Source organism: Phasianus colchicus, chromosome 2 (genome assembly GCF_987193195.1).
Source record: "Phasianus colchicus chromosome 2, bPhaCol1.hap1.1, whole genome shotgun sequence".
In the NCBI taxonomy this organism is placed as follows: Eukaryota; Metazoa; Chordata; class Aves; order Galliformes; family Phasianidae; genus Phasianus; species Phasianus colchicus.
Genome location: NC_143437.1, coordinates 61,087,672 through 61,111,118, shown reverse-complemented (window position 1 = coordinate 61,111,118; position 23,447 = coordinate 61,087,672). Strand labels below are relative to the sequence as shown.

At 40.8% G+C, this 23,447-nt stretch overlaps 1 protein-coding gene across 4 annotated transcripts in view; it reads left to right on the top strand.

Moving 5' to 3' along the window:
- The first annotated feature begins 1,230 nt into the window (after positions 1 to 1,230).
- The window catches only part of HSF2 (heat shock transcription factor 2), a 40,985-nt gene continuing 18,768 nt past the window's right edge, over positions 1,231 to 23,447 (top strand). The window contains exons 1-3 of one of the 4 annotated variants that reach the window (XM_090135838.1): positions 1,231 to 1,511; positions 1,595 to 1,674; positions 23,165 to 23,273. In XM_090135838.1, the coding sequence (XP_089991964.1) occupies positions 23,243 to 23,273 (31 nt within the window). In that variant the 5' untranslated portion in view covers positions 1,231 to 1,511; positions 1,595 to 1,674; positions 23,165 to 23,242. Of the gene's footprint in view, positions 1,512 to 1,594; positions 1,675 to 19,767; positions 20,155 to 20,511; positions 22,375 to 23,164; positions 23,274 to 23,447 lie in introns of those variants that run through there. The other 3 variants (XM_031611243.2, XM_031611244.2, XM_090135837.1) reach the window with 3 other exon arrangements.

Genomic DNA, 23,447 nt, shown 5'->3' with positions numbered 1-23,447 from the left:
CCCTTTGACGCTTGAATGCCTCACATATTCACGCAAGACAGGTATTCCTCAAGCACTTTTGTCTCATCCTATGTGCACTAGTGTCTTCCTGTACAAGTTGAGGCAGAAAAGCACATATAAATAGCTAAATATTGCCAGTTACAGAAAGTACACATTTACTTTAAATAAACATGAGAATGTGATATTTGGGTTCCTAATTCTGAGAAAATTAATTCACAGACACACAAAAGTTGTCCAGGCACACCGCTCTCTTGTCCTTCATCATCAACTCAGCTTGCCCTCCAGATTCTTCAACATTTTTGTAGCCCTCTTTTGGACACTCTCTGATAGTTTTATGTCCTTCTTATGTTGTGGCACCTAAACCTGCACCCAGTGCTCGAGGTGAGGCCACACACACAGCTCAGACCAGAGGGGACAACCCCTCCCCTTGCCTGGCAGCAATGCTGGGCCTGGTGCACCCCAGGGCATGGCTAACAGAGCACACTGATGGCTCATGTTCTACTCGCTGTCAACCAGAACCCCCATATCTTCAGGGATAAAGTTTAAGGATTTTAAGTCCTGTTTGCTACATGCAGGTGACTAGTTCTGCCATATGGAAATGTGTAAAACATGAAAACAGTGGCAACACATACCACTCAGCATGACAACAGTTCTCTTGCTGGCTAGACTGGTAGCCCTTTTCCTAGCATAGAAGTTGTGACACCAACTCTAACAAATGCTTAATTCTTAGCACATCCATAATAAGGTACTATTAACTTCACCATGCAGCAGCTAGCAGAAAAGCATGAGCCAGGCAGGCTGCACACAGAAACAGAGAACAGGTAGGAGGCCAAACGTATAGCAAGGTTGTGAGCTCCCAGGCACAGGAGGTGCACAGGAAGAGCACAGTATCAATTGAAACGAATTGCCAGCAGGAGGAACATATTAGTGGTTCCTTCGAAGAACTGCAAGCTACGGGCATTTGACCAACCGCATACACCTGCGCGCAGGCAGTGAAGGAGCGATGCTCACACACCCTACTAAGGGCACGCTCCCTACACCATCTTGGTTAAGGGCACGATTTCCCTTCGCCGACACTTCCGCCTCGGCTGAGTACGTCTGCTTCCTCCGCCCCTCTCAGGGATGGGAAGCATTGGTTAGCGCTTCGCTGCGCGGCTCGTTTTGGTGTCCATGCGGCGGGAGGCCGCTATGGGGCGCTCTCCGCCGGGCTGAGCAGAGTAAAGCGGGCGCCGCGCGGAGCCGGGAACGGCATCGGGCTGCGTCCGGGCGTAGCTGGAGGATCCCCGAACCGAAGAGCTGGCCGCAGTGATCGACCAGAGCAGTTTGGGGAAAGGAGACGACCGCATTCCGGGTGACATCTGCCGGGGGACAAGGGGGAAGAAGAGTCAGGGCTTCGTCTCTCTGCCCTGCTCCGAGTGCAGCCGCTATCTCTGCCTGCCGGGGCAGCGAGCCCAGCTGTGCGGGTGGCCCTTGCCTGCGAGGGGCTGAAGCGCGATCACGCTGGGGCATATGTGAGTGCTGGGGATGAAACGTGCCGATTGACAGTATGCTTGCCTTCCTCATTCTGATTTCTTTCTTTCTTTTTGTCTTTCAGAACTTCCTTAAGGTCAGAGGTATCGCGGTGGCTGCGGCTGATCAGTTGTGCTGGCATTCAGAGATGACAGCTGATCACGGGTAACAGATAGTCCTGTGCCTTTGTGAAGTCTGCACAATGCGTGTGTTTACTTCGTGTCCTCTGGAGAGGGACAGGGCCCTTCAAGTCAGGTGCAGGACAGCTTGACTGCACCCCAACCGATTAGGAGTTGAAAGGTAAATTAGTGGTTGGAGAAAGAGTAGGAATTCACTGAGAAGTTGCTTGTAGGAAGACATGTCAAGAACAGTGAGTTCTGGTTGATCTGTTAAATGTGTGGTTTGTGTCACTTGAGAGACAGGCATAGTATGCTATCGAGACACAGTTTTTGTAGCACATAGGACTTCAGAACTGTGATAAATGGGCAGCCTCTGCTGAGGGTCTGCTTGGTTGGAGATTTGATTTTTCTCTTCATTAGTTTTTTAAATCTTGCATACTGACAGGTGCTATCTGGGTATCACTGAAAGGAGAGGATCTTGGTTTATGTGGTCAGAGTGTATGGTTTTTATTTGGTAACTTTCAGAATTGTCACTAAGTAAGTCAGGCTGGTTAACTGCAGCCCTTGTTCTTTATCATCACCCTTACATCTTTGTCGTTTGAGATTTATGTGTGCTGGGGGGAAAAGAAGGAGTTGAAGTCCTTCCTTTCTTCCATTTTTCCTACTGGTGGAGTCTTCTTTGACCAAGAGGCAATGCAGTGCTGCCTTTCAGTTACTCTGATTCCAGAAACCACACCATGTGATGGCAAAAATATAGTGTAGTTTTGAATAATACTTAGTGTTCAATTAAATCAAGTGAAATGAAGTGAAATCATTTCAATTCTAAAAGAGTTGTGAGAAAACAATTTGTCACTCACTTCTAAGATATTATGTTTCTGAAATTCTGTAAGTTATTAAAAGATTCTAAGCTTTTCCATGTTATTTTTGTGGATCGTTCTGTAACTGGAATATATTAGGGTTCCTCAATGCACCTCTTAAATAAGATGTCTGTTATAAATTAGTGGTGCTTACAAGTTTTTGTCTGATGTGGTGGTGTGGTAATTTCAATACAGCATGTAAATATGGAAATAGTATGACAAGTATTGAGCATTATAATCCATAACAGATCCACAGGATAAATGTGAATTCCCCCTTAAAAGAGAGCATGGAAAGTTGCCCGAATGCCTTTATAGTATTGGCATCTATCTGAAACTTTAATGCATCTGAATCTTTTGTCTATCTATCGCTCTTTCTCTTCTGGGTGTGGATTATTATTTTTGGTTTATTGGATTTTGTTGATGGTATTTTGTTCTTTTTTCTTCACCTTTTTTTTTTTTTTTTTTTTCTGAAGAGCACCTCTCATGAATGACCTTAAGAGACTTTAGAGTATGCCCCTAGTTTGAAACAATGGAAAATTTACAACAGATATAAGGAAGAAATATTTTACATTAAGGCTGATGAGACACTGGAACAGGTTGCTCAGCGAGATGGTGGAAGCCCTGTCTTTGGAGACATTCAAGGTCAGGCTGGACCAGGCTCTGAGCTATGGGTGTCCCAGTTCAGTGCAAGGGAGTTGGATTAGATGGCCTTTTTGGGTCCATTCCAACTCAAACAATTCTATGATTCTGTATCTGCTTTCTAATTCATTAATGTGATATAGAGCATTTTTGCATCTGAGAAGATCTGCCTTATCAATTCTTTGAATTTGTTTTTGTTTTAATTATGTTTTTGGCCTGATGTTCCTCTTCCTAAAGATTGTAAGTTTATTTCATGAGCACTCATCAGAGTTTCCTTCCACTTCAGTTTTTCTCAGAAGCTTCTCTTTGCTCATTAGAATGCAATTTAGAAGCATTTCCATAAGTACGTAAGCTGCTGCTCAAACCAGCAAAACTGTTCTAATTAACTTATTTTCTGATAGATGCATTCAAAGTGGTGCCATTCTATTTTCTTTTTTTCCACAAATTGTCTGAATAAACAATCTATCTTTTCCTAGTGGAAAAAAATGTTCTCAATACTGTGGCAAGTTTCACATCAATATTAAGACTCATATTTGTGAGTTTTTTTGCATTCAGCTGCTTCTGTCATTAATTTTTAAATTCATCTTAACATATGAAGTAACTTTTCCTGTTACAATTTAGAATTCATTTGCAGTCTTTAGAAATGATTATAAAAAGTCTATCTGCAAAAATATTCTGTACTTTCTGAAAAAAAGAAGATATTGTGTAGGAGTGAGGAAAAACAGTGTAGGTTTACGTTTACATTGCCTAATATAAGCTTGTCTGATTATGGTGAAGTACAATTGTCATGTATTTCACTTTCAATTTCTTTAACATCTTCCTCCTCTTAATTTCTTTTACTACCAAAACCCGCTGTTCTTCTTAGTTCCTCAGTTGTGGGTTTATTTTTTCTTGACTAGAGGAAGGGAATATAAGAGTTTTCAAGTGTTGATTACTTTGACTTATGCTGAAGAACTTACATATTAGCGACTTTGTGTTTCTAGTAGTTTCTCAGTGGATATCAAGATGAATAGTTCAGTTGACTTGCAGTTGATCTGGGCAGTAGTTACTTAGAGAAACTGAAAATATAGCCTTAAGATTTTTTGAGGTTGCTGCTCTTGAAGGTGTGGTGAAGGCTTCTTGTTTGTTTAAATGACTTCACAGTTTTGTCCAAACTTGAAAACTGCAATTATCATTTATACTTGAGTATTACCTTGGGCTATCAAATTTCAAAGGGGAGATTTTCTTCTCTATTTCACCTCTTCCCACTGCCTTGATCCATTTGGGATCAACTTCAGTTTGTTTGTGGTTTTGTTTGGTTTGGATCTTTGTATGGCTTTTGTGTTTTGTTTGTTGTTATTTTCTTTCAGAAGGTTGCAAGAGCCTTGGCTGTGTCCATTTCTAACAGCTGAGTATATTGTTAATTTTATATTTGCTAATGCAGGTCTTGACTCTTCTGTTTGTCCTTCTTATTTAGACAAAGAGATGCTACAATTCAAGTTCTGACTTTTCTTTTTAGGTTATTTTCATAATGTTTTGCAATATGAGGAGCTTAGCAAATCAAGAACAATACGGTTTTGGCAAATGCTAATACCACTCCTTTATGAAAGGAGAGTTGCTGTCAAAAAGAAAAGTAACTTAATCTTACGTACTCAGGCAATATCCTTGCTTTGTTCATTGTTTTTAAATATTATACTTCCACATCGTCTTAGGAATGTTTAGATAGATGGATGTGTTCTAGTCTTGCTCTCTGACTAGTCACAGTCATCTCTGCAGTATGAGAAACACTTACCAGACACTAGTAAATGGAGATTGCCATTTACTACTATTACTGTTAGGTTATTCTGCTAAGTCAAGTTTGCCCATGGCTTCTGTATCCTGAAGTATTTGGAAGGTAGAACAGGAAAACTTTTCAAGATGAGCAACCTAACTCAATATCAGTTATAAAATGCATAATGCTTGTTGAAGATCTGTCAGATGTGCAGCTGTGTTATGAGAATACACCTTAAGCAGAGGCTTATATCCTTTATTGTGAAATAAAGCTGGGAAATTTGAAATGCCTAATTTGTTCTAGTGCGACTTGATGCTTTTCTCAGAAAAATCTTGGCAATGAAAGCCAAGGAACCGGTTGAAAACTGGTATCTTACTGAGACCTTTTCGAGGCATTTGAATACTTCCTTAAAGAGCCAAGTGCTAAAGCTGATTCAGAGAGCTGAGAAGGTGACTAGCTTGAACTTTCTTTTTCCAACTGCCATCTATTCAGGTTGGGTTGCTACTTAGCTTATGTTGGCTCTTCTCTCTAAGAGAAACACAACTCCTGTAATATAGGAACTTTTTTTAAAAATAAACACTGCTGTAAGAAAATTTTGTTTTCCCAATTTCCCAGGAAATTCTTCCTGGTTCTGCTGCCTTCTTACTTAGCTTTGTGTTTCAGGCTTAAACAGGTAGGATACCACTCCCTCAATCTAAGTAGTTCCCCAAATGTGCTTTCATGTCACTCTGTAAGCTTTCTGCTTGTTAGGCATAGTTTGTAGGTTGTTTTTTGTTTGTTTGTTTTTTGTTTGTTTGTGTCTGCCAATGACATTTCAATGCAGGGCTGCAACAGTTTTGAGAGATGATGTGTTGTATTGAAGACAGGTCACTGTACATGACTCATACTGAACCAGTATCCTGATCTTTGCTATCATTTCTTCCCAGAGACTGCACTTGGTATAATAATATATATTGGACAAGGCTTGTGAAGGGAGGTAATCATCTTTTATTAGGCTGGCTTATAATGGGACACGATTCCAGGCAAGCTTTAGGTCACACAGTGACCTCAAGAGTTTATGTGCCTAGACACACATCAGATTTTTTTTCCATCTATGTTAGTCTAATAAAAGGTATTACATCTCCATGGAAACACTGCCTGACTTGCAGTCTTGTTAATACAAGGCTGCAACAATGTGGCAACCATCATCAAAGCTAACCAATATGCTATATACTGTGTACACTTTCCAGTCCTCAATGTGTTGTGTGCACTTATTTTGGCTCTAGGGTTTTTATATTCAAGATGTGATTAATTATGCTTTGATCAACAGTCTTTCTGTTAAGTAAATTTTGAATCCAAATTTAGTTTGTCTGTCTTGAAGACTTTGATTTTGGACTGCCTTTGCTATCTTTCAACATTGCTTTAGTATGTGTTTTAATAAATGAGATCCAGTTTAATAACTGTAAGAGCCTTAAAGGTCGTTCATGCTTTGTATACAAGCATGCATAATTTATCAGAATATTTGTCACATTTTGTTTTGCTTTGTTTTCACAAGCAGACGAATACTTCATGGGATAACCTTTATTGCTGTCCGTTGTTTACCAAGTGAAGGATACTACAAACTTGTTGATGATGCTTATTTTATGTAAGGTGTATCTCCTACTTGAGATAAGTAACTAAATTGAAAAGCAATTTAACTGGTGTTTTAGGCTGTATCAATAACAATCTCTTAGCTTCCTACATTCTACCTCCTTAGATCTTCTCTGTTTTCATGAAAATACATTTTTACTTCATGACAAAGGAAGATTCAAATAATTAGTTTGAAGAGTTTAGTATTAATTACAGAACTTTTTTTTTTTTTCTGCCAATGTTGAGCAGTACTGAGAGCTACTGAAATGTTTCCTTTGAGCTTGTGGTGGAAAAAGTTCCTTTGCAAGGAAGCTCTTGATACTAAGCATAAGCAACTGAGGCATCAAGTCCCTTTTAGAGGCCACAAAGGAGGCCTCCCTGGAGCCTCCTCTTCTCCAAGCTGAACTAGCCTAACTCCCTTAATGTTTCTTTTGTAGTAGAGGTGCTCCAGCCCTATCATCATCTCTGTGGATTCCTCTGGACTTGGTCCAACAGCTCCATGTCCTTCTTGTGCTGGGGGGCCCAGAGCTGAACATGGTAGTCCAGATGGGGTCTCACAAGAGTGGAATGGAAGGGGACAGTTGTTTCCCTCACTGCTGGCCACACGTTGTTCTTGTTTGTTGGTTTGGTTTTTAAGGTAGCAAAAGGTACAATTGGCTTTCTGAGATACAACCACTGATTTCTACCTGGCTCATGTCTAACTTTTTTTGTCTACCAGTATACCTAGTATTATTGCTCATTAATAACTACTGACTGGTAAAAGCCCATGAATAGACCTCTTGTTACTTTTTTTCCAGATTGTTAGTTTAGAATCCTGTAGCCAAACTCTGGGTCTACAAAAGAAAAAAGAAAAAGAAATTAAGCTGCAATCCAACAGAGTCTGCTCAAGAAATGCTCGCAGAGAACCTCTTAAACCATTATCTCTTATTAATAGTTCTTTCCTGGAGTAACTGGTGTTGTAGAGCATATACTTGCTCAGTCTTGGCTGGAGCTACAGTCAATCTACACTTGAGTTCATAGTTTATATATAGATGTTAGATGGTATATTAATGACCACAGTAATTAGTCAGTACTTCTCAGCACATCCCAAGGAAGTTTGTTCTCTATATACTTAAAGATTTTTCTTTTATGTTCTGTTGTATTTTTGAGATCAAACTGATTGAAAAAAGTGAGGTTTTTCATTACATTCTCAAACTGTCTTCTTTGACAGTAATTGTTACCATCTACATATGGTTACTTTAAATTGATGTTCTTATGAAATCTGTTTATTTCTAAGCATTCAGCCTAATATCATAAGAATAATTTTACATTTACTGTATGTTGTGGTTTAAGTTTACAGGCAGCTTAGCACCATACAGCTGTTTGCTCCTAGTGGGATAAGGGGAGAGAATCGAAGGTGAGGGGAAACCAAAGTAGATCTGTAAGTTGAAATGAAAATTACTTACCTACTGAGACAGAAAAGGAAGAGAAAAATAATAGTCATGATAAATATAAATATATTGGTATATCATTACCATTATATATCTCATTACTGTATGTATACTTAGAAAACAAATTATACACAGTGCAATTGCTCACCACCTGCTGACTGATGCTCAGCCTGTCCCTGAGCAGCAGCTGTTTCTCCCAGCCATCTCCCTCAGTTTTATAGTTCTACATGATGTCATATGGTGTGGAATGTCCTCTTATCCAGACTGGGTCAGCTGTCTTGGTTCTATCCCTTCATAGTTCTTTGCACCCCTAGATCCTCTTGCTGGCAGGGTAGTAGGAGAAGCTGAAACATCCTTGGATCTGCACTGCTCAGCAACAACTAAAACATTGGTGTGTTATCAGCATTGTTTTCTCCTGAAGCCAAAACATAGCATTATACCAGATACTATGAAGACTGACTCTGTCACAGCTGAAACCAAGATAATAAAAAAAAATTCTATCAGTGAGTCGATGTCCACATGGAAGGTTTTGAGGACATAACTGGGCAGAGTGGTGAATAATACCATCTTGACTCCCATTTCCTATTAAAAGTTGGACTAACTAGATGATCATTCGAAGTCTCTTCTAGCCTCAGCTGTTTTAGGATTCTGTAGTTGTGCAGAGTTGAAATGGCATTTCTTGAAACCAGGAACCTTTAAGCACTGAAAAATTATTTTAGTAGTCACACTATATCATTAGCACAATAATGTCAATGTATGGGAACGGTAGCCTTAGGCAATGTAGGAAAATATTAATTTTTTGAACTTGAATACTTGTATTTAGCGCTGCTCTTTAATGATTTACCTGAAATACTGAGGAAGACTTCTGCATTTAATCCTTTAATCTTTTACCTAAGTGTTATATGGGGTTGTAAGCAAGGATAGAATGTACTTAAAGAAAACTTCATTTTGAAATTCTTGGGATTGTTACTGGGATTATTCGGTTGTATCAGATCTGTTTTCTGGATTGGTTTGAAAAGCTTTATTCAATGAAAACTCATAGCACAACTAAGTAGTATTGATTGAAATGAAGTTCAGAGCTTTCAAGGATGAAATGAGTTTTTTGAAAGACTGCAGAAAAAGTGTGCCTTGGTGAAAATGTAGTAGGAAAAATAATGTGGTGGCCTTGTAACTCTATTTGTCAGATTACACTCATGTCAGCAATGGTTATTAAGCTATTGTTTTCTGCTCAAGCTGTTTGAATAAGAAGGTTGACTATTTGCTTACCAAGGTTCCCTAACAATTGCCAAGAAGATTTAAGAGTTTAGTAACAATCTAATAGTTAAACAGTTAAATATCAAAAATTGGATTCACGGCAGTGGTTATGATCAAAATGTCACAAATCCTTTTCTTTTGAGTAGGAATTTCCATAAATCCACTGTATCAAATTTCTGAACCTGGAAATGCCGTATTAGGAGGCCTATTCTTAGTCCTTATTGATGCTGATCTTTTAATATAGACCACCAATTTCTTACCAGAAACTGAAGTACAAAGTTCTCATACACTGCAATATCTACACTGAGATAAAGCAAATTACAGGAGATCTATTCATTCCATTGTCCCTTTAGTAACATTGACGCAAGGGCATCTTAGCACTTTCTGTTGCTGTTAAGTATCCTCATTTCCCTGCTTATGCCTGTAGCAGTAGTCTCTTCACGTTATTTGAGCCATCTAAACTTCACTTGAATAATTTCTTGTGTAATAAACTAAATATTATTGAATAAACCACTGAGTTGCTTTGGTTTTATTTTGTTCTCCAGACTTTGGATAATCACTGAATGCTAACAAAACTTATCTTCTGAAATGAAGACAAATGTGGAATTTTTTTGCCTTGAATCTTGAAGCTGTACTTCTAAATAGTTCAGTATACTTAAGACCCTTCAGGTAAAATCTACAAAACTTAAACCATGGGTCTTATATTTAAAATCTACCTTTCCTCAACATATTTCACTAATGAAAACATTCTTAAGTGTGTTTTTGCTGATGCTAGGCCACCTTGCAGGCTAAACTGCAGAATGGTGATTTACTGATGCTTTTTAATGTGGATTAAATCTATTGCATTTCCTCCCTCCCTGTTTTCTGGTGGGCTGCAGTTAAAGCTGTTGAGCAAAGGGTCCTATTTTGATTTTTTGATTCAATGACTTTGATACAAAGAAGATGACTAAAGTTTACTGGCAGACTTCTCTTTTGACACCAAGAGAAAAGAAGAAAAACTATAGAAAATGTAGTGATTGTCTTCATGTGTATATCTCTACTTGGAGATGATTACTGTAATAATGAATGAGCACTTCAGCAAGACTGACATTGAGAAGTTTTGCTGTCAGTCCTGAAGCTACCATCATTTTGTAAACTGGAAGAACAAATTAAGATTTGCCCAAGGATGTGGTGGCACTAAATTAAGAGTTCTTCACCCAATTCCACCCATGCTGCCATCTCTAGATCCTGTCTGTTGTGTGGCAATTTGAAGGGTTTCTATTGCCTAAAAGATTTGCTTCTCCTAAGTCACTTTAGCCTTCTCCCAGAAGATCATTAACTGACACATTCTAAAAAATAATCCATCTGTGCTTCCTATCCTCAGTTTGAAAGCATAGGGGGAAAAAAAAAAAAAAGAATTGAGTGCTCACTATGTGCTTGCATACAAGCTATGTTCTTAGACCTGTGTTGCCTGTGGTTTCCAAGCAATTGAAGTTACTTGAGAATTACCGGAGCTGAAATTACTTTGCTTTGTGATAACAAAGGATCTTACAAGCAATTACTTTAGTGAAGAGCTCCCTTTTGTTTTTTGTTTTGTTTTGTTTTTTACTGCTTCTGTTGCACAGCTTGAGAGGGAATGTGTGTCTATATTGTAGTGTTAATGCAGACTTTAAAACAGAACTTTCAGCATAGGCAGATACTGCAGCTGCAGTGCAAAGACAGTAATTTAAGTCATGGGCCGTGTATAAACTGAAATTCGTTTTGCCAGATGTATTTCAATTTTTCTGACATGTCTAATAACTTTGTTAACTCTTCAACTAGGCATGTTATCCTAATGTTTATGTAAAATGAAAGAAACTAAATTGTTAGATATAAACAAATGAGTTTTTACAGTGAATCACATGAATGGCAGAGGTAGCTGACAAGTCAACTTTTTTTAGTAGGTCTGAACTTTTACCATCACTGGTGTTATTGGAACATATCTAATACTACTTGCTGTTGCAGCATATGGTGTGTTAATGCTTTCTTTTTATTTTTAGTATGCCAGAACCATGTGTTCCTCCCTACAGCATGAGCTGGCTTTCCTCATTCACATTCCTTGCAGTCCATCTGCCTATAAATGATTTTAAAAATACATAGAATGATGATGCAAAGATACTAATGTGTTAAGTCATTAACAATAAAAATTAAACCTGGAAAATTTGTTGTATATTTGGCCCAAACACGTTCCAACACCACCTCCAAAATCAAGTAACTTCCAGTTTTTAACTAAAACTTTTAATAGAAGCTTTTCATCTAAAATAAGTATTTGTCATATGTCGAAAGCATCTTTAGGAATAAATCTGAATTTTCTTTTTTCTTGTGGAATGCCTAGTATTTTGTGGAAGGGAGATGCTAAAAGATTAAGGCTGTGTAAAACTGAGGGAAGGCAATGTAAAATCAGTCCTATGTGACTTAAAAAGAATCTGAATGTCTTGCTTTGTTCTGTTTTTGCAAGTCATGGTGAAATGAAGGAAGCTAGAAGAAGATGCATGCCTGTTAGATATAACTGAGCTAGTAATTTATATATTCTGACAGGTGGTTGGTTTTCACTGGGTAATCTTGGTTCCAAATGAAATGTTATTTTTGGAATTGGTAGAATAAGCCTGTACTTGAGAAGTAGCAGTGGTTGCCACCTTTTCCTGCATTATCTCAGTAGTTACTGATCTGACAATATTAACAAGCTCAGAGGTGTCTGTAACTCTATGCTCAGCATTGGTGAGGCCACGCCTGGAGTGTGTGTCCAGTTCTGGGCCCTTATTCAAGGGAGACAAGGACCTACTGGTAGGAGCCCACTGTAGTGCCACAAAGATGGTGAGGGGACTGGAGTGTTTCTTTTATAAGGAGTGGCTGTTCAGCCTGAGTGTCATCCAAAATCGGAAATCAAACGCTCTAATCCCAGTGTGGTGTTAGAAAGCAACACTCCTTTATTTCTCACAATATTTACTGGGTGACTTGACAAATTAAGCATACTTTCAGTGTTCATGTTTTATATTTAAACAGTTAAGATACACATATGCAATACATTTGCAAACATATTCATTCTTTTCCAAGAATTTTATTAATGTATGCTAATGTCCTTCTGGGCATGCATGGTAGAAGGCCTCCAGTGGTCTTAGGCCACCTATTTCCTCTTCATTTTACCATCCTCAGCTTCATTATGGCAACTTTTGGCTGACCATTAGTTATTTTTCCCCAATTTGGCAAATTTCCATTGCTTCTTATACCATAATGAACAACTTCTATGTTGGTGCACTATAACCAAAAACAATACATGTGAAATTCAAGAAAAAAGTCCTTGCATCCTTGTGGATGCAAAGATAAAAGTGATTTCAGTGCTTCTGTGAAGCCAGATAGTTGAGAGAAACAAGGCCATTCACACATCAAGCAAAGCCAAGCTGGAAGGCTTTACTGCTAAACTAAAATACTGGTCCTTAAACTATTATACTGTTCCCTATTGCTAAACCAGGCTCTGTGGTGGGGAAGAAGAGACTTGGGGAGAATCTCATCAGTGCCTACAGATACCTGAAGGGGAAAGGTACAGAGAAGACAGAACCAGGCTCTTTTCAGTGGTGCCTAGAGCCAGAACACAAGAGGTTTTCCCTGACCATCAAGGAGCATTTCTATGCTGCACAGGTGAACAAGCCACTGGCACAGGTTGCCAAGAGAGGTTGTAGAGTCTTCTTCCTAGGGCATCTTGAAAATCCATCTGGATGATGTCCTGGGCACCCTATTGTAGGTGGTCCTCCTTCAGTGGAGTAGGGGTGACCAGATCACCTCCAAAGGTCCCTTCCAGTCTCAACTATTCTGTGACTCACAAGTTGTGCTTTTAGCCGTGGACTCAGTAGGATTATTGAGCATACTTCAGATTAATGTTTGCTCTGGGAGAGCCTTGCATTTAAGCCCGCAGTTAAGCAAGAATCTAAGATCTTGTGACCTGGCAGTGGGGAAAACTAGTAACAGATGTAGTGTTTTTGATGTTTTTTTGTTTTTCCATTTACTTCCATGCCAATGATCTGATAAATTGCCCTAGCAAGCTTTCTCTTTAGAGAAGAGATAAAATAGTAAGTAGAACTGGCCTGGCATTCGATGTCTTGTCAACTCATGATGGTTCTTGCTGTTTGCAGTGTAAATCCTTTTGCCTAATTGCTGATCCTTCATTTCACGTATGCAGCTACAGTTTCTTAATTTTGTATTTATTTTCTGTTGTCGGTGTGTGGCATGCTTCATTTCAAATCTTGTGTAAACAATTGTTCATAGCTGTATCTCTGTAGTCTTTGCCAGTTCCAGATTAGTATCCGAATTGTCAATCAGCATCCACGCACAATCTTGAATGTAGTAATAATTCTGTAACCTGTGTTTTCTAACACTCTGTGATTTTAGTTTTCTTCCCTTCAAGGTAGAAGAGTGTGACTTCTGTGCTGTTTGTCAGCTTCAAACAGCTTTAAACTTGTAAATGGGCATGTTGTTCTCATCAACAGATGGTCAGGGGTGAGCAGAAACTACCATATAACTGGCACAAATCTAGATTCCATCAAGAAAGAAGTATCTGGAACTGGGTGGAGGTAGACAATAAGTCAGAACCTTTCAGCACTCAAATGAGCACTGTACCAGGCTTGCATCTTCTTTGGCAGATTGCTCAGGACAGTAAGTCTTATGTGTAATGTGTCGTTCCAGCATATCTGTATCTAAGTGTGGTTAATCCATCATTTTTTTTCCTAAGAGCATATCTATCTTACTCATTTCTGCACACCCTTCCTCTGTGATGCACCCTTTTCTTCAAATCCTCATGCTAGCCCACAGATATAATGTTGTCCAATTCACATGAGTTATCTCAAATGGGCATTCAAAGGATTAGGCTCAGATTAAAATCCTACTGATTAGATGCTTTAAGTAGACTCAAAATGTCTTTGTCAGATGTCTTTAACCTTTCCAGCTGTCCTGTTAGTGAACACGAGTCAGAAGCTGAGTTCCATCCAGCTGAACTTGGAAGTCTTAACTGTTAAACCATTTGGATAATTTATTTGTCAGTTTAAAGATGTGGACTGGTGCATTACTGAGGTGACAGCAGCCTTTTTGGAATGCTGCCTCGTTTCATTTATTTATTTACTTATTTATTTATTGAAGAGAGAGTCTCTCAGGCCTTTGTTTTCTTCTACACACTGAAAATGGTATTTTCTGGAAGAACTGAGCTTACCATGGGCTGATAATGTTGGGTTTTTTTTTTGTTGTTGTTTTTTTAATGTCCGTGGAAATTCCTCAGACTGGTTGTGTGTGAATGTTTTGTATACTGCCGATGAAGAAACAAGACACCTTTCCCCAAATACCACAACTTACAGAACCTGATACAGGAGGTATCTCTCTTGTTCAGGGCTGCTCTGTAAAATTTCATTTTTGGAGGGATGAGTGTTTTTTATAAGTGTAACAGAACATGTCGATACCTGGGACCTCTAATTAATCCTTGGAGTTGTGTAGGATTTTTTTCACTTTTGAACTTCCGGTCAGCTTCTTGTTCTATCCCTTGCTGACAATTCTGTAATAAAGTAGCACTTGGATGTTGTTCATTAAGAGATTTTTATTATTTCTGCTGGAACTGATCGAGATACATCCAGGTATTTATCGCAGTGAAACAGCTCTTTTCCTGAAGATAAAAAAGGGATTATCCTTTGGTTTGAAGAAATGTTCTTGTCGTTTTCAAGGTTTCCACAAAAAGTTAGGGTGCAGCACAGCTCCATCTATAGGTAATCAAAATCTGTCTCAGATGTGAAGGATGAGGGGGACCTCCTGGGTCATGTTATGGTCCACTCCATTAAGACCCAGGGATCCTTATAATTAGCAGCAATGTATACAGCATATATCCAGACTGTGCTCCTATGTTCTGTCCTGATGTTTGTACAACAGAGGCTGGTTTTGGCACAGCTGCCCTGCAGATAAATACACCACCTCTTGCCATGGTGAGGTTAAAAGAGTGTTACAGAACTAGTCACCCTGTACAAACTGTAGTTACAGCCTGTATGTCTGATCTTTGTGGCCTTCCCTGCCTTTGAATGCTTGAAAGAAGAGCTCTGCACTTAGTGGTCACCTAGCGACCGTGTATACAATACAAGAGTGTTTTTCTCTTTTTCAAGTTACTACATCTTGTGAGCTGCTATTGAGTGTCAGGCTATAGATGAAGTTTTTCCTTTTTCCAGTGCAATGGCAAGCTTTTGTACATTTAAAACAAAAGTATCAATAGATTCGACCTCTTGTAATTTTATTTCTGTAGGTACAGAAAAGCAGTGTTCTCTATTTGATTGCTGGTTACCCTGGCTGCATTTGAGTACATCTGTGTTTTGTTATGGTTTTAACCACTGCATAACATTAGGACTATTACACAATGATTTCATTTTACTTCCATGCTAACTCCTACAGGCTTCAATAGAAATGCACACAAGAAGCAGGATTTAGTGCTAGCTTTACAACATATTTAATTGTCCTCTTTAAACATACAGCTTTTACAATAATAATGAGAAGATTTTCAACTGTTTTTGAAGATTTCTGAAGCCAGCAGGATTTCTGAAGCCAGTGGTGAGGAATAGTTATGGAAATAAACTGGTCTGTGTAATTAGGATTACTAAGCCTGAAATCAGCCTCTATATTCAGGGTTAGAGTAAAGCTGCAATAGCAGTTCACTAAGAAAATGTATCTTAACAAACCAAGCTTTTGAGAAGTTGGGGAAATTAAGCAAGCTGAAAACATAAAAAGTATTGGAGTGTCAGTGTTCTCAAGAAAGATTATCTATGAGATTGCCTTACCTTTCTGGCCTCAAAACAGATGCAGCTTCACTAGGAATAGTAGGAGAGATTATGTAAGAAACTGAGAGTAAAGCAAGACGCCAGTGGCATTTTAAGACTGGGTGAGGTTGCACTCCATAGACAGAAGTCTAGATGTTTTCCACAACTTCAGGTGTTTTCCAATACTGGCGTGGCAGGGTTAGTGTGTTGGGATTTAATTATGATGCAATGCTTGGTTTTAGTGTTGGAAAAAATCTGAATTGGTCTAGAAGTATAGCTTTTATGACTGAAACTATGCATTCTTACCACACAACTAACTTCTATGTTTATGTTTTCTTTCTGGAATGTATCCATTCAACAAACATTGAGTACTCAAGACATCAAAGATAAAGATGTGAAAATGAACATACAATAAGAACCCGAACTGTGTTCTTCTGCATGCTATTTATTTACATTAAAAGTTTTCTTATAATCCAAGGCTGTGTTTTCTCATATTTTATTTCCTTTTGACACATTTCATTTCTGGCACTTGCCTGTTGATTAGCAAAATACCAAATACTAGGGCTTAGCCTAGTTTTCACTCTACAGTTCAAATCAGATGAGAAGCAAGAATCATCTTGTTTTTATTGTATTCTGCCTTTCCTCATGAACCCATTGCTGGGAGGAGAGAAACCTGAAGGTATTTGTTCTAACTCATGCTTCCTTAGCTGCTCACTTTCACTCCTAGACCTTTCTCTCCATTGGGATGATGGAACATGAGAATTATTTGAACTGGATTATAGAATTGATCCAAGTTAAATATGCATTATTTATAACCCCTTTAATCCAATTTGCCTTGATTTAATATTGCAGTGTGCTGCAGGAAGTGGCACAGTGGAGAGAGAATGGAAGGACTGAGTAACACGGCATGATTGAGGGGGTAGGGAGAGAAAAACGCTTATCAATCCTACAGCCATTTGGAGATTGCTCAGTGTTCCCTGTGCAGTTTTGAAGGAACAATACCTAGCTGAAGAGAACTAGAGGAGAGCTCTTTCTGAACAGTAGCATGGGGGAAAGTCATTTTTTTCCTAGATGGGAAAAGCAAAGGATTGTTATATTTATGGGACTTCTTCTATAATATAACTAGTAAATATGCAGGAGGAACATCCTCATGGTTGTGTGTGTGTGTTAGACTGACTTAAAACAAACAAACAAACAAACAAAAAAAAAAAAAAACCACCTTGAAATACAGCTAGCTATGTCCTGAGACTTGTTCCTCAGTGCTGAGTGGAGAACCTTAATCATCAATGATGATTAAGGATGATTAAGGGAAAATGAAAATAATCTTAATCTGTTATTTGTAAAGTCCCTGAAGAAGGTAACAGTGGGATCTGATTGCAGCTCTTTCTATACTTTGCCTCTCCTTAGCCTCTAGGTACACTTCCATTTGTTGGTGTTGGCTTGTTTTTTAACATCTACTTTCAATGTAATAGTCAGTTTTTGTGGGGAAGAACGTGTAGCCTAGCAAGGAAGAACATTGATAGCAATTTCAAAAACAGCTTGATTACATTTTGCTAACTAAACAAAGATGATTACAGTTGCAGTTGGAGCATAGATAGTATTTCAGTTTCATTTGAACAGCAGCGTGTGGTTGCTACAATGGTAATTTTAACCAAACTGGAAAGGAAAAAAGAATTCTATGAAAACTACAGTGAGTCACTACTTTCTCCAGCATCTCACAATACAGAAAAACTATCCATTTCAGTTACATTTCTTAATTAATATTAAATTAATTACATTTCCTTTTGCCTTAAACTTATAGGAACTTGAAAAAGCGATGAACAAGAGTGGTTTAGAGACAGATACAGAAAAATAAAGTTCTGTTGTTTTATTTGTTTTATTTTCAACCTCGAATCTTTCTTAGTCTAAACTGGCTGGAGAGTGTTCTTAAATAGCCGTTAGTGAAATGGGAATGACACACAGCACCCCATAACCACAGAGCAGGTGAGTGCTGTCTGTTCAAATAATCTCTCTAGCCTTCCAGGGTCAGACAAATTTAATATAATTTATTACTTATTTTTAAAACTTATTACGAACACTTACTTTTACTTTTCAAATACATGGTTAAAATTGCATGCTGGCACCTTGTGAAGAGTTTCTCCTCTGTTTTTTTGAGAAGAATAAAGCAATAGAAGCCCTGTTCTTCCTTGAAAGCTTTCAAAAGCTTCAGTACAGATGACTAGCTTTGCAGGAAGCCCTGAAGATCAAATAATCTGTCCTGAATTTGGAATTTCTTCTTACATTAGCAACTGGCTTTGGCTCAGATTTTTTATCTCATTTTTAAACTTTTATGGCTTCAAGCATTTATGAATGGATTTTTTTAAAAGCTGATTGCAGTTAATTGGTTGCTTAATTAGCTTGTTTAAAGCACGCCATTTTTCAGCATGCAACTTTCACTCACAATAAAATCAAAATAATCTTTTAAGGTGTACTGAGCATTTTCACGGAATCTAGAAGCTCTTTTCAAACTGGAAAAAAGTCTGAAACAAATATTCCTTATGCATAAGTAAAGAAGAAATGAATACTACTTCTGTGAGATTTTTATAGGAAGACATGTTGAAGGGTTAGTAATAAATACGACTGTAGGTCTGATTTTTTTTTCTTTTTAAAATAACAAAAGCTGCTGATCATAAATGGAAATTAACTTCTTATTTAGAACAGTTATTTAATTGTAAAACTTACTGTCAGTCCTTATTTTAACATAGTCCATTAGATATCCTGTGTGCTGAGTCTGCCATCTGCTTTTCCTGCATCATATGTGGAGAAGGAAAACGAATCAACAAATCATGTGAATACCCAAAAAAATAAACAGTACTTGAATCAGCTGCACGAGGACAGCACAAAACTGAAAAGATATTCACTTTGGAAGAGCAACCTCTTGAAAGCTATCTGAAATTCTGTGACTGCTTTGTTTTTTGCCTTCACTGTGATCAGTATAGTCGAATAATTAAAATAACTGAATCTGAAACATCATAGAGTGTCTGAGAGTTAAGGTAGCCAAGAAAGATGTGGTTTTTATCATAGCAACAATGCAACAACCTTTGAATGTCACGTACTGCAGCCACAAAAAGTATTGCCTTGAAGCCTGTCACCTTATCTTAGCTCCCACGCCGCTCTCAGTTGTTTTGTTGTTGTTTTGTGCTACTTGTCTTTAGGACAATCTGTAGGCTGGTGCGTGGGAAGTTGACTTAGACTTTACTCAGGGTCTGGTGTAAGAGGAATTTATACAGGCTGCTGCTATAGCTCTGTTGAACTGTTCTGTGGGTATCACCACAGTGCAAAAAAATCAGGATTGAGAGAAGGCGGATGAAGGTCACAACAGTAAAGCATTGCTATATGAGGGTTATTCTTTGTGACATCTGGTTTTAAGTATATATGAAACTACGCTATAGAGCAAGATTCCATCTCAAAGCTGAGACATCTGTTGCCAAAATTCACTTCGGAGAGGGCAGGGCTGGCTGCGGGGCTTGCCCGTTTCTCTACCGTGAGAGGAAGAAGCTGATGCTGCTGAGATTTTAAGTATACGTGATGTCAGAATAAATAGCAAGCTATATGAGTAGATACCCAACTTTACTCCACTGGCTTTCAGCCCACCTCGGAAGCAAGGCTTGGCGACAGCGCACTCACCCTTGCTGCCCCCCCTCCCCCTGGCCCCGCCCCTGCGGCTCCCCCCAGTCCCGCCCCGGAGCGGCAGGCGATGACCCATTGGCCCCCGCCCTCCTCTTATTTGCATAGAGGGGTCGAGTCCTCCCCAGGCCCCGCCCCTCACGAGTGTGCGGCCGTGCGCGCGCTGTTGTGGCACGTGAGGGCGGCGCACGTGGGCCCGTTATGTAAAACACGGGGGGCGACAGGGCGGGGAGGCGCCTGAATGCTGCGCAGGCGCGCCGGCCGCCCACTGCCGCGCATGCGGGGCAGCTCCGTGCGCAAGCGCGCGGGATGAGGGGCGGGGCCGAGTGGCGCTGGTTGCCCTCCTCCCGCGCCCCTCCCCCGGTCAGACGGCGGAGGTCTCGAGCGACAATGAAGCAGGAGCCGCAACAGCAGCAGCAGCCGCCCGCCCAGCAGCCGCCCCCCGCCGGCGCCGGGGTGCCGGCCTTCCTCAGCAAGCTGTGGGCGCTGGTGGGCGAGGCGCCCAGCAATCAGCTTATCACCTGGAGCCAGGTGCGGCGGCGCGAGCCTCGGCCGTTGGTCGCCCCGCCCCGGCCGCGTGCCCCGCGGCTGCGGGCGGCCGCTCCTCTCCGGCCGCGGCGCTGCGGGCCCGGGGCCGGCGGGGGGCCGGGAGGGTAGCGGGGCCTTAGGGGGCTGCGCTGGGGCGGCGCGGGGCGGGAAATCCGGGCACGGCCGGGCGGGCCCTCAGCGGGAGGAGCGACCCCGGCGCGGTTATCCGGGGACCGCGTGCGGCTGGAAGCGACGAGCGCGGGCGGCGGCCCGGGGCCCGAGCCCTGCCGCCGGCTGCGGAGCCCGCCGGGGCGCGGCTGGGGCGGGGAGCTGCCGCGGGGCGCGGGCTGGGGCTCGGGCGGCGCGGCCGGCGCTGGCACGCGGCGTGCGCTGACGACGCGCGGCACCTTCCGCCGCGGCTCCACCGGCACGTCCGTAACGCGTGGAGTTGTGTAACGGCTGCGAATTGTGCCGATAAAGAACTGCGGGAAGACGGGAGAACGGCGCGTTTACATCCCTCCCCGCGGCCGCCCCGCTCCCCCATCTCGCGCGGCCACGTGGGGTGGCAGTTGCCGCGCTCGGGCTGGGCCGGCCGCGGCCACCTGCACGCGGTGTAACTGCGGGGCTGCCCCGCGCCCGGACCGCAGCGGCCTTTGTTCCGGTGGCCCGGATGTGTTGTGCACCTTCAGTGGACGGAGCCGGGCGGGCATCACCTCTGAGGAAGGCCCATGAGTGCCCGGCGGGTTTGGGCGCGGGACGGGGATTAGGCTGCTGCTTTCAGTTCCCTGATGTCGTGGAACCTGTAGTTACCATTCTGATGCGTGTCTGCTTTACCAGTAACTTATTCTTAAAAAAAAAAAAAATCCCGTTGTCACACTGTGCAAGTGTCTTCAAATGTTGAGATAACAGTTTTCAGCTGAGTTTAACTCACGTGGTGGCTCAATACCCTGCAAAACGTTTTACTGACAGTTGGGTTTACCAGTAGCTTCAGCTTTGTTGAGGAGGGAACAGGTTCCTCAAAGAAGTTGTGGATGCCCTATCCCTGAAGGTGTTCAAAGCTAGACGGGACTGGACCCTGGGCAGCCTAATCTAGTGAGTGCCAACCCTGCCTACAGCAGGGGGTTGGAACTAGATGGTCTTTAAGGTCCCCTCCAACCTAAGCCATTGTGTGGTTGTATGCTGTCTACACTCCAGCAGCTTTCCTTCTGATTTTTTTTCCTCCTCTGAAAGAAAGGTGTTGAGGGCAATGTGTTGTCTAGCCTAAAAAGGGCCTTTTTTGCCACCTCATGCTTCATGGGTGCTTCCCAAATTCATTGTGTTTACCTCAGGTAAATATGCCAGGGACCATTGTTTGGTACCTTTATGTTATTTCCTCAATTAAAAATAAAGGCTGAGTTTGAGATTCTGCAAGGCAGTTTGTGAAAGGAAGATATACTGATTGTAGTTCACATGATCAGCCTTTGGCAGCTTCTGTATGGATGAAGGTATTGGGAGCCCTTCATATACAAACGTTGGCATATTTGAAAAATATGCTGCCTTAGGTGTAACAGTGAAGAAAGAGTCCTGTTATTGTGACATTTCATTGTTTTCTGTACAAATCCATATTTTTACACTGTAAGGATGAACACTGAAGCATGTACATCTTAGTGCAGGCATGGGCAGCAGGAGTAACAAATGAACATAGAAGATTGTTGTCTGCTGCTGTCAGTAACAACAGGACTTGAGAACCATGTTCAGGTACACAGTAATGCTTCACTGGGTTAAAGCTGGGCCTTAGCATCTGTTTACAGCATTGATGTAAGTGACCGTCGGGGCAACGAGGAACAATGGAAGTCTCTCTCTAATTTTCTGCACTAGGTTTGAGACTTTTCAAGGTGATAATGAAGTTAGGTGCTGCACAAAAGCTGTCTGCTGGCATTGCAGGTCGCTGTAGCACCACTTAAAACCTTCAGCTGGTGAGTTAGGTTATCTTAAAATGATCTGTTCTTACCCTTTCTTTTACTTCCCATTTTCTTTACACTGCCTATTTCTCAGCAGGAGATAGACATGCGTTACTGGGAAGTTAAGAGGTTTTTCGTTTGTCAGAAATGAGTTCCCACATCAGCAGTCTTCATGTGGTCTCATAGTTGGTTCTTGAAGCTTCTTTACTGGGGAGTATGCAGCTGCCGGGGGTAGGAAACAAATGGAGCTTCTTGAACTGAAGGGCTCCTGAGAAGATGGAGCGTAAGTACTGGCATTTGTCAAAGATTATAGGTGAGGTAAGAATATTGTGAATAGATTACAGATAAAACCTCTGTGAGTTTGAAGTCTCTAATTCTGATTCTGCCAATTACTTGTCCTTTAGTTAATGGAGCAAGATTATGGAAGAACAAAGAAGGGAGGCTTTTATTTGTCTCGGTCTGTGGATGTAATTTGAGGATCAGTTTATTGGGTAAAAGATTGATCCTCTCAGAGTTGGCACGCAGGAGGAGGGAATTATTGTCTTGAGTGCTTTTTGGTCATTTTGAAATCTTGTGGAACAGGCTCAGCTTTTTGACAGCTCCATCTTGTCTATGAGTCTTAACAAACCAGTCATACTTTTATGCTGGGTAGCAAAAGAGATTTCAGCTGTGATTTGTTGGGTTTTTTTGTCCTGTTTTGTTTTTGACCTTTCACAGTCTCTGCTGTATTTGTATTCCCTCTCAAGGCTTTGAAGTTCATACAGACAAAATTTATGGTATTATGCTGTAGTGAAACTGGTGCTTGATGGTAAGCTTGTCTTTAATTAATTTCTTGAGGAAGTGTGGAGAGAAGCAGTGGAAATGTTCTCCTTTAGATATGGATGGCAATGCAAATTGGTAGTTCTCTGTTGCTTTGCAACTGCAGTTATACGCTTTTGTTGTGGAAAACTGCAGGCAAGCAGATCAGTTACGTACTGCATGCACAAAGGAAACATTCCTATGCGGTGATTAATTCTGCAAGCCCAGAGTGTGTTCTACAATAGTCTTAAGTAGCTTTATGTCTCTCATTTTAGAATGGCCAGAGTTTCTTGGTGTTGGATGAACAGAGATTTGCAAAAGAGATCCTGCCTAAGTACTTCAAGCACAACAACATGGCAAGCTTTGTCAGACAGCTAAACATGTGTAAGTTCTCCTGTTTTGTTTGTTTCTGTCACAATAAAAGATTCTGGATGCGTTTAGTTGTTATTTTCTTTTGAACAGTTCGTCTGTGTTGTTGCAATTAGAGTACTGTCTCATCCTCAAGACTGATAAAAGGACAGTTGGAACAATATAGTTTGAATTCCTTCGTGTGAGTTT